Here is a 14,838-nt window from a genome sequence, read left to right as displayed (position 1 = left end):
TATAGGCTTTATAAAACATGGCATTAACATGGTTTAAAAAGAAAAGCATACATCAACTTCCATTAAAATACTCTATGCATCTAAGGGCATGCACGATACTTCACATTCCATACTGTGTTTATACCTTTGCATGGCTGCCGGGTTAAAAAGTGAAGTCGGGTAAAGAAACTGAGGAATCACCTCTTTCGTCACCTAAAGAAAATAAGATTCGTGCTTTTGTTGTTTTCTTTGTTAATGTAAGACAAAATCTGCAAAATTCTTTACACTGGTTTGATTTGTGAGCATAATCCAGTGACATTTAAAAATCATAATGACAGATTTTGACATTAGTTCATCGCTTTGGATCTACGTTAGCTCTCGTCCTAATCCGTTCACACTGTTTATCCTTACCTTATCTTCATCAGACTTTTCACTGCGGTAGAGTCCATAAATCGTATGTTAGCAGTCAACACTCTGGACAAAGATGCCAAATAAAAGCATGTCAGTGCTTGTGCACTCCCATTCATTTGGCAGTTTATTTAGCAGTTTTAAAGAATGGATCGTGATTATAGTCACATCTTCTGCTTCTGATGTAGAATAAATATAGGCAGTTGTGAAGAAGCCTTAAAACCCTCAGTTTGTTGGTAAAGGATGGATCTCCATTTATTGAAGGTCAGTCGTGGTATTTTTGTTGGTAAACCCTCAGAAAGACCTTTGCTTTCCTATTTTCAAGCTTCAGAAATCAGTTGTCTCTTTCATTTTGGCTTTCATAATGTTTGTCATTTCCACCTTCACGCTTCCACCTTTGCCTTTTTCTTTATTACAGGTGCAGCAATTGTGAAACTCTGAGGTGTTACTAAATGAGAATTTGGCAGATTTACTGTTTCCCCATTTTTATTCACAAAAAAAATCACAGATCTGTATGAATGTTAAACATTTAGCTAGCACAAAATTCATGTCACACAATCACTGACACTGATAAATGCTTATTTTTAATCTTATTTGTTGCTATGCTGAAATTATTCAGCAAGGAAAAACTAATATTCGGCCCATTTATCAAGCTATCTTCATTTATTATCTTTATCTGATGACACGTTATGCAAACTGACATTAAAGCTTTTACTAAACAAAGGAGTTTTCATCTCCTGCTGTCACCCAGCTGCCATTACATTGGCACGTCTGAAGTATTAACAGAACATAAGGGCTGGATGAGCTGTCACTGACCTGACTGAAACTGAGTATGGTGAATCACAAAGGGAAGTTCTAGCTAGATGCTGCCCTGCCTCTTGTTCATCACCCTCATCAACTTGGAATCAAGCCACAAAATCCATTCTCTGAAAATGGTGCGATGGAGGTGAAGTGGCACAACACAGAATCAGCTGTTGTAATTGAGCAAACTGATGATAGAGCTATACAGCTGAGAGGGGTAATTGTGTGCAGCACACAGAGAATGACTAAGACATTGAACAATTTTACTTCAGAGACCCAATTTTCCCTGTCCTTGAAACTGATAACGTTTGGAGAGAGAGAGGTAACAGTCAGCTGTCAGGATTACTGGGGCTGAGTGGGAGGACATCTGAAGTAGAGATGGACCGATCCGATATTACGTATCGGTATCGGTCCGATACTGACCTAAATTACTGGATCGGATATCGGAGAAAAATAAAAAATGTAATCCGATCCATTAAATATCACGAAAGCACCTCACAAAACTTGCAACACGCCGTAACTCACCTCAGAACGTTAGCACGTCGGAGCAGTATGCATCACGTGATAGAGCGGCTGTGGCATGCCGGACCTGTCGGTGGTCTGGATAGCATGTGGAGCTTCGCTAGCAACCCGGCATTTCATCTCCGACAAAGTTATCCCCGAGAGAAGTAAAGCAAGTGTGTAAGTCCATCTCTGAATGTTTGTAAAGCATTCCTGCGTTAAGCTTAACAAGCGATATATGGAGCAACTGCCTCTTCTGGCTGCTACTTCAATCATGAAACTGCTTAATGATCAGCTGATCGGCTTTTCTGTCGCGAGTCCGTGTCTCTGGTTTGTTTTTGGCCCACTTTGCACCAGAAAGAGGAAACCAGCGGCTGAACAACAGCAGCACGTTTAAGCTTGATCAGCTGTTGTTAGAATTTATTTAATATTACTTTCTACTCGAGGATCTTTTTCTACGTAGCTGACGGCTGGTAACTGTGCAGGGGCGGATCTAGCAAAGTTTAGCCAGGGGGGCCGATAGGGCATTAACATGGAAAAGGGGGCACAAAGACATACTTTTCTTTCTTATTCTCATTTAAAATGTCTAGCTTTTAATAAATAATTATCCGAATCTTACACCCAAAGTTTTAATCTGATGTAAAATGAATAGAAGTCAATTACTGTATATAGTGACTATTAAGTCTAATATACCCTAGTAAGCTATAGTACTTTTTCCTTTGGGAAGGTACCATCTGTGCAGTCTGCAATTTTGTTGAAGAAAGATGTTGAATCTATTTAATATTTCTTGAAAAATAATTGATTTCTGTGCATTTTTTTTCACACTGCATCAAATTAAGGTTGATTACGTTGATTAAGCATCATGAGGTGGCGCGTGAGGGGTGGTTCCCTATTTTTTATTTATTTATTTTTGTTGTTGCTGGGAGTTGGAACCCTATTAGTTAGGTTGCTTAATATTTACGCTAAGTACTCTTTAAAATACCAGAATAGGGAGGATGGTGTAGGTTTAAGTTTATTAGATTGATCAGTATTGCTGAACTATGAAATTTCTTTTTTTTGCATACAGGTATAACAGAATAGCTTTAGTGTAGTTGTTGTTTTAAACTTGAGTATGAACTTATACAAAATGCAGCAAGATATTTTAAAAAAAACCAGTTTTGTTGATTAAAAAACACTATATCGGATTCATATCGGTATCGGCAGATATCCAAATTTATGATATCGGTATCGGTATCGGACATAAAAAAGTGGTATCGTGCCATCTCTAATCTGAAGATGATAAGAGAGAGCTGACAGAGGAAAAACATGAACTCTATAAAACCTGTATGGTAAACACATGAAGAGATGCAGGCAGAGGCAGCTTTTTTAGGTTGATGTGTTTCATCTTGTCCCTGCCACTGTCTCCGAACTTCAATCAGGCATGTTTTGGCCAAAACATGCCTGATTGAAGTTTGCCCATTCACAGCAATCTATGTGTGCAAAGCGGCAAAAGTTATTTAATGACATTAATATTTATATTTACTCACTCACCAAAATAAAACCATTTTTAACAAATGTATTTTGCCTTCAGGGTTCACTTAAGCATGACTCCTAATGGATAAAGGAAAGACTAAACTGTGAAGCGCTTCACGAGCACATATTCAACTTGCAAAAATGTCTTGTTATTTTAATAAAAACCTGAATCCTGGTAGCGCAAACACTGAATAATTTAAAACTTGATGCTGCATGTGTTAATTTGAAAACTAAAAGAACCCCTGAACTGTGACTGTGCACGTTCCGACAAACACACGCAAGTACCAAACATTACCAGAACTTAATTACTGCTACAGTTCAATGGGAGGGAGACGACTGAGGTAGTAAAAAAAAAACTAAGAAAGGAATGAAGTTAGCCCTTGGATATGAAAATATATACCATAAATTACAGGGTCATAAAGTCAAGTTGACACTGCAGGGTGATATATGGCTACATCTGGTGGACACACATTTCCTGAGCTTTACGTTTGAGGTGGAGGTATCGTTTCATGCAGGTCACAGAAAAAAGTAAGCCTCACTTCTCGACATGTTGCACACGCAGCTCTAATACCAAGACACATGGGCACATGTAGCGCACTTCCACTAAGCTGTTTTCATTATTTGTCATCTGTTTCATACAAACATCCAGCTTCTGCATTCGTGAAACCAAGCTGGCATCACGTTTGAAGGCTTCAACTGTCACCATAGACCTCTTCCTGGATTTAAGGCAAAAAGCCTTATCTTTCCTCTCTTGTTACTTGACTCTCCAGAGTGTTATGAGAAATGCGAAGAGCACTTGTCAGCGTTCTGTTTGGATGACTAGGACCCCTTAAGTAAACTATTTGCAGCTGGAAGCCATGCACGGCACATGGTTTACATTTTAACATGGGCAGCTATACGCTGAAAAGTGTTAGGTAATGAGCATAAGACTTTACATTTAAAGAAAGAATAGAAAATAATCAATGCTGTTTTCCTATTACAGACTTTATAAGTTGAGGTTACATGAAAAGAGGGAGCTCGTATAAACATTTACCACTCACTGTGGTATTCTTAATTCTTCACTCCTTTTACTTTGGCATGCAGGAATTTAACCTCAAATTTCACAATGTTGTTTTCCAAGTTTTACCAAAGCAAAGAAACCTCTTTATTTGGCATCCCTTGTGAGTTATGAACAGAAGATTAACCTTAACCAAAACTATTTTCCCAACTGATTCCTTCACGTGAATACGATCAGAGGCCCCACCAACTAAACTTAGCTAGTATTTTATGGAAAAAAAAAAAGTTATTTCACATGTTTTTCTTTTCAAGGATGTATTTCAGATTTCTCTTGACAGGATCACAAAAGTGAAAGACCTAGAAGAGATCTGTTTATTTCACTGAAAGCAATAAAGCAACTTCCTGAAGGATCAGATGCAGAGCAGCTGGCAGGAATTTACTTTTTTCCTCAAGGACACTTCAGCGGGGTAGATGATTGCCAGCAAGAGTGCTTGAATGCTGGTGTTCTAGTTGCAGTTGCACCGATGTCACGAAGCCAAACCAAACATTAGCACGAAGACATCAAATAACAGCAGAGCGCTCGCAGCCTTACAAGATCTGAACCCTATTCTTTGCAAAGACTAAGGGGGGCCTCTCAAGACTGTTTCATACTTTTTCATTTGCATGCTTCCTGCAACCGCAGCAAGCGGATATTTAAACAAGGCAGCAGTCGGGCTTTAAAAAAATCTCCTGTAAATATTCATTTTCCTTCCCAAACAGATGCCGCCTTGTGTTAATCCAAGATTAGTTGATTCAAGCTGAATTTAGAGTGAATTTCAAAGCAGCATCGAGCTGAAAACTGAGCTGGTAATAACTGTGTCTATCATTGTCTTACATATGTGCTGTCTCACAAGAGTCAAGACATGAAATTTGAGCTGCACATACACGCACACATGCAGACCACAATGCCAAGAAAAACTGAAGACCTGGAGAGGTGGGTTGTGTTTCTGTCAAGTCTGTACAAATACGAGAAAAGACGTACTTTATTTTAGGTAAAAGATGTATTCTCATATTCAAAATATAACTTACGAAAAAGTAGTGGTAGTAGTGTTTCTGCTTTTTACTTATTTAAAAAGATGTACAGAAACATGCCAAAAATGAAGTAAAAGTACTTTTTGTGCAGAATGATCTCGTCATTGCTCTCCTGTTGTGGCACTTGATCAGAGCATCAGTTGTGCTTCCTCTTAGTTTTTGTTATATAGTGTTGTGAAAAACTCTTTGCCCTTTCCTGATTTCCTTTTTTTGTGCATCTTTGTCACGCTAAAATGTTTCTGATATCAAATTAATGTTAATAAATAAATAAATGAAAATAACCAGACTTAATAGGGAAAAAATATTAAGGGAAAAAATCTATCCAAACCTACCTGGACTTACATGAAAAGTAATAATTGGTTCTGCTATACTTGGCAGCAAAAACTGCAATCAAATATTTTAAATAACTGGCAATGAGTCTTTGGCATCATCGTGGAGAAATTTTGGCCGATTCTTCTTCTCTGAATTATTTTAATTCAGCCACACTGGGGTCAGTTTAACATCACAAACCGGTGTCTTTTTTAACACTGGGTCAAGTAGGTTTGGATTGCTTTTTTCCTCTTAGTAAATGAAAACATCTTTTAAAAACTAATTTTAGTTTTATTTTGGCTATTTTTGTCTAATATTAATTTTTTTGATGATTCGAAACATATGAGACTAACAAATATGAAAAAAACGAATAAATAAGCAATTTAAATAACAAACATTTGGTGTATACCACTCACGGTGATTTTGTATCTGACAAAAGCTCAGGCTAGAGTGTTCAACCTATGTATGATGTCTATATGAGGAAGTGTCCTTTATATGGGCATCTTGGACACACATTTGTGACTGTTCAACCCTTCTGAGTGTAAGGGGTAGCCAATCAGAAGAAGGCTTAGTTATAGTAGAGGAGCCAAACGAGCTTCAGACAAAGAATGAACTGTGGGGCTACACCAAAATCAAGTATAAGATAAATAAGGACTTCTGCAACTGTGAATAAATATTTGGAGACTCCTCAAGTACTTGAGCAATTGAGTAAATGTACTTGCTTTTCACTACTTGATTTGGTAAAGTACTAACATATGTTACATACTAGATAACTAGCAGCTAATCAGAAGGGCACTTATTGCAGAAAGTGTGATAGATGATTAGTTTTTAAGTCTTTTTGCCTTTAAGGGGAGCTCTGAACATCACAAATGGGATGAGCGAAAAGATGCTTCACTGCAAAAATGTCCCACAGACCTGTAAACATGCATTCAAATGATTGGAGCTGATGTTTTATTTATTTTACCGTCTTCTTACTTTAAAAACAGTTTTCATTGTGTTTTAGGCTGACAAGAAACTCACAGAAGACCACATGGAGAGGGATTTATGTGAAAGACTTTTGTGAAACAGCCAGAGTAACACTGAACACTGGAATGGAAAAAGTGAATCAGTCATGCAGTGAAATCCCTGACAGAAAGAAAATTGTCACTGAATAAAGAGAAGCTTGATTCAATTAAATGTTTCACAACTAGTAAATGAATGAGAACGGGTATTTAAAATGACAAACTCTTTTTCACACAACTGCAAGATTGGAATTAATTAGTTTGTGGCTTTGCTGTTTATTTTAACAGACAAGCATGATTGTGCCTGATGATATGATACGTTTTATATTAGTACCTGTGGAAAAACACTAGGGTAGCTGCTAGTATGTCTGATAAGATGAAACACATTGCCCTCTAGAGTTAGTTTGCATGCATGCATGCAACTTTCTGGTCGCTTCATGAACTCATAAAAGATGGACAGCATCTGAGGGAGTCTCCTGGGGTCAACGGTTTCTACATCACACAGACAGGAACAGAACAAAATATGGGTAAGTTTGCCACTTCCACAGCCATCCCTAGTCTTATGCATGCTGCAGGAGGGGTCTTTAAAACTTGAATATGCTGTTAGGATACAGTGTCAGCCTTGTTTGTTTGTCCTGATAGTTTCAGTCAGATGAGAGAAAAAAACTGTCCACTTTCGTCTGATTGGCCTATATTTATTTATTGAGCTTTAGTTTTGTTTATATAAGTCTGTAACGTTCTGCCTGTTTGATTATCTTCATACATGTAACCCCAGTTAGTTCTCAGTGTCAATATATGCTCATACATTCCTTTAGTCTTTGTTGTCACTTTTCTCATGTGCTACCTTGGTGCTCTGTTTTCCTTGGAACCTGCTCTTTGCTCCTCTTGTTCGCAGCCTAACAAAGACGCTTTTCTGTTGTTGAATCTGCTTCATCCACATCCAATTCTCAGCACATCAGTTGCAGACAGCAACCATGTGTCGCAAGTTTTTGGGAGAATGATTGATATTAACCCAGACATCATTTTTAACTTTAAAATACAATTCAGTGTCAGTGTCTGCCTTAAAAGCCAATCAATGCCCAGCATGTACTGTAATATAACTCACTGGTGCTTGGACTCAACGTGACTGGTATTAGGTGATGAAAGTTAAAAGTCACTTTGCTTTCACAAAAAGAACCCACATATTTTGTGCCATGATTCAAGGCTACTACTTTTGACACTTGAGAAAAATGCTTAAAAGGATAAAATGTAACTTGCACCGGGACTGGCTGGCACAGGTGTTCACAAGCTGATAATTGAAGTTTGCCGTGCGGTGCTGTCCTGAGTCTTTCTGTGCTGCTCTGTTTGAAACAAGTCTTTAGGCAGCTATGGAGTATTGGTCATGTTAAAAAAATGAATTTTCAAATAATAGCTATTACTTAATTTCCATAAATTACTGAGTTTTCAGTCATTCTTTTTCTTGTAAGAAGTAACATATTTTATTATATATATATATGTATATATATATATATATACATACATATATATACATATATTTAAATGTATATGATGCATCAAATCTATTCAGGTAGGTGAGCTTAATGTTCATCTTAAAAAAAACAACAAACACAAAATAACTATATCAAAAACACAGTCAGAGTAAGTTGTGTTAACGCAGTAGCCTTGTTAGCTCCTTCTTCTTTCAAAGAGACACTTTCCCTTCATTGATGGCATCATATAATTCATCAGTGACAGGCTGATAATGTCCAGCACGACTGTTCAGAAAATAAATCTTTTCACTCGAGTTTTGTGGCTTGTATCCTTCCTTCTGCAGCCGTGTCTTCTGAATTTTGAAAGTACCTGTGAACAAGATAAAAAAATATATATATATAGTTTTTATGTAATTTTATAAAATCGCATTGCCGTTTGAATGTTTTTTCACTGATGTTCACCTGTAGTGTCAACAGACGGCATGAACCGAAGGAAGACAGGGCGTGCGTAGGAGGGCAAAGCTTTTTGTACACCGATCAAGAATGCATCAAGGTCCAACTGGTTTCCCTCCTGAGCTATTGCTGCCATACCGGCCTTCCCTTCCACACCTGAACACAATAAAACACAGAGTATTCATCAGCTTTTGAGTCTGTTTATTTGCCTGAAATGTGCCGATGAAATAATTCATTTCATCCATACCTGGCACAGACACTCCATAGACGGCAACATCGGTGTGTCCCAGTAGTTTGCTGAGGACTCCCTCCACCTCTGTCGTGGAAACGTTCTCCCCTCGCCAGCGAAAAGTGTCGCCGCTGCGGTCCATGAAATACATGTAGCCATAATCATCCATCACCAGTATATCACCTAAAGCACAGACAGTGACAGAGCAATAAAATAATCATCATTCTGATCGCTGAAAATGAATGACAGTCGTGAAAAAGAACGTATTCACAGGACTGGGAAATACTAAGTATACCTTTACTGCTTCCATATAAAGAAATAAGCAGCAGCCAGATGCTTTTTAATTTTGAAAAAGCCAAAGACTCTACAGGCTTTAGTTAGCATGTTAATTAGATCAATTAAGAGCAAGTATGGCTAATTTGTAAAGGGAGCAAACTTTCATTGCAATCAATGATCCTTGACACTAAAGTTGATGTTTGCTCTGTGAAAAAAAACGATGTCTGTGGTGAAATTACAGATGCAGCAGCGAAAGTGTTCCGAATGGGACTTTCACTGCTGAAAATAGCGGCAGTACTGGAAGCAGTCCAGTCGTGTCATGATCATAAATTATTTTCAGTTTTCTTATGAAAACAGAAGCCAATTAAAATGTGTACTGCATGTAAAAACTATAAACAAAGGTAAAAGTTCATATGGCAATTTAGCATCTGCAGCTTTCTTTTTCTGGATACCTGTGAGATGAAGCATGTTCGATATTATAAAACTGGAAATCAAGAAACAGACAGTCCATCATTATTATTCTGACTAACATTAAAGAGACAAAATAAAACATGCCTGAAATATAAGCAGAGTCTCCCATCTTGAACACATTGCGAGCGACTTTCTTTTTGGTGGCATCCTGATCAGCGTAACCGTCGAATCTTCTGAGCGGATCGGTGTGGTTGATGTGTCCCACTAACATGCCTGGCTCTCCTGCAAAGATGAAAGATTATTTTTGCATTTGTTTCTCTGTATTGTAGCTTTGCATGTATGTGTGTGTGTGCATGGTGTTACCTGGCTCACAGGGTATACAGAGGCCTTGTGAATCCCTCAGTAGTTCCTTGCTATCCTGCTGCACCCTGACCAGTCTGATGGGATAAAAATTTGGTAGGATGCGACTATTGAAGCCACACGCCCCGACCTGGATGTGCAAACATACAGTATAGCAGGTACGTAAAAAAGATGTTGTGTTTTAAATTCTTTAGCTTCCTAAGAAATCAGTAAAACAACATCCAGGTAAGCATACCTTTCCATCTATGTTGAGCAGGCTGCAGTTGCACTCTGTGGCGCCATAAAATTCCCCAATTCTTTCGATTCTAAATCTCTTGACAAACTCTTCCCACACCGAGGGACGGAGTCCATTACCGATGGCAACACGGACCCTGTGACGAGCCTCTGATTTTCCAACAGGCTGGGCCAACAGATAACGGCAGATCTCTCCTATATATTGGATTACCTATGTGTGCGCACAGACATAGAGGTACAATTACACACTAAAACCGAATCGCAAGTCTTGTTTATAGAACTGGCTCAAGAAAATCAATAGGACATTTGGCCTGTGGCTAGGCACAGTTATTGCACCAGTGTGTACTCACAGTGCAGTTGTGTTTGACACAGTCATCCCAAAAGTGACTGGCTGAGAATTTCCTCCTGATTACAGCAGTCAAACCAAAGAGCAAACACTGGCCTAAACCCATGATGTTCCCTGTAAATATCCACATGAACACATGAGCACATACAACAAGGATTTCTGTGAAGCAAATATATACTTGTAAACTTGTTCTTTCTTTTACATATTGGCAGAAACAGTATCCCTCCTAGTCAACCATGCCAGCCATTTGAACAGTGTTAACACTTGAAAGCATGAAAGGTGAAAAGCTTTTCAAAAGACATTTAGACATTTATTAAAATTTCACTTATGAATATAGCTTGATTTTGCCTTGACAGTTACCAGTAGACCTCTTTTAGACCTCTCATTAAAAGAAAATTGCTCAGTGGGTAAACCTAAGTCCTTGATTTCGAATTATGTTGAAGTGAAAAACTTTGTAATAACCTAAAGATGATAACATTTGCCCTTTTTTACTGTTACTTTTGAACCAAGTTTAAAGAATTTAAATTTAAAGTTATTCTTGTTTGTAGTTTTTTTTTTTAACCCATGATGCATTCTATGCTCCCCTGTCATCATGTTTACTGCTCACCTTCATGTTTCAGTCATATGTAGCCTATTTTGTTTACTTTCTTTTTCACACTGAAGATTAATTTTTTCGTGTTTCTTATTTCACTTTCTGCTTTTTGTTGCTAGCCTGTACCACCTGTACCTCTGCCTGCTTCCTGTCTTCTCTTGGTGTGCGTGTCTGTCCTATGTCAGTTTATTGTCACATTGTCTATTTGTTCAATGTTTTTTTTTATCCTATATAAAGCGTGTTGAGGCAGCTGTTGTTGGAGGTTTTGTTATGATGTCGGAGACTGATTGCAAATAGTTGAGCCAACTGGTTGCCCAGAGATTGAGCATGCAACACCCTCAACTTTGGACAACCACTTCTGATTGCAAGACAATTCCACAGGTCAATTGGTGGGGCAACCTGCCTCTGAAAAACTGTCGGCCATCTGCAGTCACTTGCAGACAAATTGGGAAATGTTGCCAATAATCAGTCTCATTAACAAACACAAACAGATTGCTAACAGTGAGTCAGTCTCAGCTGATAAGCGGAGCTTGTCTGCAGCACATCTCATTCAACTGACTGCTGGCTGCTTTTGATCAAGGTTTTCAAGCATCTATGTCATTTTGCAGCTAATCGTTCTGTAGCAACTGAATCACTATTTCTCGAGGAATTTCTGAATTTCTGTTTGAAATCTTTGAGGTTCTGCTGGATTCTGAATAAGTTGTTCACATGACTTTGTCGCCAATGTGATGCTCCAAAGCTGCCAGAGTTCGTCCCTGACTGCAAGGCAGCCTTTCCAGAGGCAGTGAAATTGCAAGTTCATTGCACACAGTTGCAATAACTTTAGTCACGCTCCAGTCTCCAAACACTGTTGTCCTGAATGTGACTTTAGGGTTCTTCTTCTTCTGCCCTTTTTGGTATGGATTCATGTTGTTTTCTCTTTTGAATTTTGGTATGTTTGGGGATTTTTGTATCGGCCAATAAATAAACTTTTTGTTTATTTTTGCCTTCCTCCACATGCTGCATTTAGCCCAGAAAATAACATCACTAAAAGTCCAGTGAGATGAATGTCTGACTTCAGGAAAAAATGTATTTTTAGTATAACGATAAGATTTGTAAACCTCAAATAGATTTTACCATTTATCAAAGCCAATGGAAGTAAAAATAAGTACTTTTTAAAAATGGGGTAATATATTATGTTAAAATAGACATAATAACATAAGAGCTATGAAGAATGATTCTGATTGTTATTATAATGACATCATGCTTGTACAGATGTGTAAGAGTGGGAAATCTTACTTTATATTGATTTTAAATGTATTTTGAAAACATGGATGAGAAGAAACAAGGCCTACCTGCAGAATGATAGAGAGGAAGGCAGTTGTAGATGATGTCATCAGGACGTAAGCCAAAAGAATGAAAACCAAAAGCTGCGATGCGGTAATACCTGACAAAAAAGAACAACAAACTAAGTGACAGAAGTCATCATCATTACTTATGTCATTATTTAAAGGATTCTCTTAAAAGTGCAATTTTATGACTGAAATGTCGTAGACATGTCTTACAACAAAATTCAAAAAGTTTTATTAACTGTTGATAAAACTGTTTAGGTCCCTCAGTGGACTGCATCACCTTTGCAGATGTTTCCACAGATAAACTTACCGACTGTGCACCACTACAGCTGCCTTTGGCATTCCTGTTGTACCAGAAGTGTAGATGTAGAAAAGCCTGTCTGCAAATACAAAGAGAAGAAGAAATTTCCATATTGCATTCTCAAAACCTTTTGACGGTGTTTCACATGGGTGGCATGCACCGTGACGCTCCCGTCATTCTTTACATATTTTTTTGTTACTCTGTTTTCTCTCCGTCCCATACAGGCTAATCAAGTAAAGACTTGAAGCGTGTCAACAGAGGAATGCTAAGCAATAACAAAGACAAAAACAATACCTTTGTTAAAAATAAGAGAACAAATGCACAACAATATAAACGATTGAATTGAACATGGCCAGAGTTGTATTTGCATGCATTATATAAAATAAAAGATAAACATTGTTCATAGTCTTGAACTTTGTAGTAACTTGATGATGATTCTTTCCATTTTTTTTCCATTTTTTTGACACACATGTGAGCTAAATTAGAAAAGAAAAAATACGCAAGACAGCCAATTTTGGCAGTCGGCCATGCACTCTAGCAGGCAAAGACTTGCTAAGGACAAGAATGTGTTGCAATCAAATCTTGTAAAATGTCAAATGCAGCATACCCCTACCCACGTGCACAAATTCTACAGAGCCTCACCATTAAACTCTTTCCTTATCTTGTAGGGTGGTGGGTGTGTGGGTGAACGGGCCAGCAGAGAGTCCAAACTCTGAACCTGAAGCTCATCCTTGTCTTCCTGCTTACCAGTGCTGAACAAAACCATGCTGGGCTGTAACATGCTACTCACCTCTGTTACAGCTGGAAGACAATCAAAAGTGTGAAAAATGTAAAGCAGGCAAACCAGCACATGTTTTATTAGCTGTTTTATTCCACCTCTGGCCAAATAAGCTCTGTATTTATCTTATAAATAAAGTATATTTAGTTCCCACCTCCAGTCATCTCCGATCCAAACACCATCGCTCGAGCTCCAGAAACACTGAGACAGTGTAGCAATGACTGCTGTCTAAGGTTGTAGTTGATAAGAGCAGCCTCAACACCTATTATAGCAAAACCCAGCCATAAAGCTGCCATTAAAGGCTGACTTTCCATGTACAAAGCCACCACATCACCCTCAGTCCAGCCCTGAGCCAAGGCCCAGTGGGCCACAGCGTGGCATCTCTCCCGTAGCTCTCTAAAACTCCAAACCTGAAATGAAATGAAAATGCAAAATCAGTCATCTTAATTCAGTTTATCCGCTGTTTTAATTAAGGTGCTATGTTTTCTTTCTATTTGTTATTCTTGATGAGACCTCACCTCTCCTGTGGCCTCATATATCAAGGCGGGCTTGTCTGGGTGTTGTGTCACTACCTGGGCAAACAGGGCAGGGATGGTTCTTCGGTTTCGACGATGGTGATACATGGAAATTCTCACTTTAATTATAACAGCCAAACACCTTTTAGACACAAAGAAGAGGAAAGGAGAACGGTGAAGGGCATTTGCAAACAGGAACGGACCAGCATAGAAGCAAATGTGGGACAAGCCCATGCAAACTACCTACTTACATGAGGTCTCTTTTAACAGTATGCAAAGCTATATGAATGTTCTTCCAAGATCCCATATGGACCAAGCACAGCCCTAGCCCCACCAGCAGACTGCAGAGCCAGGGGAAGGAGCGCAGCCACACAGTGCCCAAACCAATGAAGCTCAATATGACACCGATCTTTCGCTCCATGATCTTATCTCTGAGAATACAAACAATGACTTCAGGCACAAAAATCATGAAAATACACTCAACTGAAATCTCATGAGATGAGGCTTACCTCTTAAAGATTCTTAATTATGATAGTCCAAGAGAAAAAAAATGGATTCAGCAGCAACAGTGTGCTGTGACGAGTTAAATGTCAGCTTCACTGTTAAGTTGAGTAACAGCACCAGAAGCAGCTCACAGAGCTGTCAGATGTTTCCAAAGCCAGAGGTGAAGTGCCTGATAAGAGGCAGCACGCAGCAGAGAGTTGCACAAGTTACAACCCATGCAGTTCCTGCGTCACTGCAGAGCCAGTGTGATTCATTACTCCTGAATCAAAGTGCTGCCGGTCCTGTTTATAAAATCAGAAATGTGTGATTTCATGAGGAAAATTATTTACTGGGTGCATGCATAGGCACGATTTCTTCATCTGAATAACTACAATAGATTACTCACTTACAATCAAGGAAGAGTTTAATCATCAGTATTTATTATTTCCCAGAAAGGCTAATGAGCACCAAGGTTTTAAAAG

General features: G+C 38.5%; 1 protein-coding gene across 2 annotated transcripts; it reads right to left on the bottom strand.

Annotated features, from left to right (window-relative positions):
* Window positions 1-6,505: 6,505 nt before the first annotated feature.
* Window positions 6,506-14,543, bottom strand: LOC146572984 (long-chain fatty acid transport protein 1-like). Of its 2 annotated transcripts, none has more exons than XM_085277485.1 (14): window positions 14,383-14,543; window positions 14,125-14,304; window positions 13,931-14,015; window positions 13,513-13,768; window positions 13,223-13,381; window positions 12,590-12,659; window positions 12,283-12,374; window positions 10,361-10,470; window positions 10,012-10,221; window positions 9,780-9,906; window positions 9,561-9,698; window positions 8,748-8,912; window positions 8,510-8,656; window positions 6,506-8,417 (listed from the first exon to the last, which is right to left on the bottom strand). In XM_085277485.1, exons 2-14 carry the CDS (start codon window positions 14,292-14,294, stop codon window positions 8,260-8,262), a joined length of 1,887 nt encoding a protein of 628 aa, XP_085133611.1. In that variant the 5' UTR covers window positions 14,295-14,304; window positions 14,383-14,543; the 3' UTR covers window positions 6,506-8,259. The 2 variants fall into 2 exon arrangements, with proteins under 2 accessions (XP_085133611.1, XP_085133610.1); XM_085277484.1 differs by having other exon boundaries at window positions 6,507-8,417; window positions 13,877-14,015.
* Between the last annotated feature and the right edge of the window lie 295 nt (window positions 14,544-14,838).

Source organism: Mchenga conophoros, linkage group LG6 (genome assembly GCF_057382185.1).
Source record: "Mchenga conophoros isolate Kocher_MC1m ecotype Shallow Benthic linkage group LG6, M_conophoros_male_GT1.1, whole genome shotgun sequence".
In the NCBI taxonomy this organism is placed as follows: domain Eukaryota; kingdom Metazoa; phylum Chordata; class Actinopteri; order Cichliformes; family Cichlidae; genus Mchenga; species Mchenga conophoros.
This window is presented reverse-complemented; position numbering and strand designations above follow the sequence as displayed.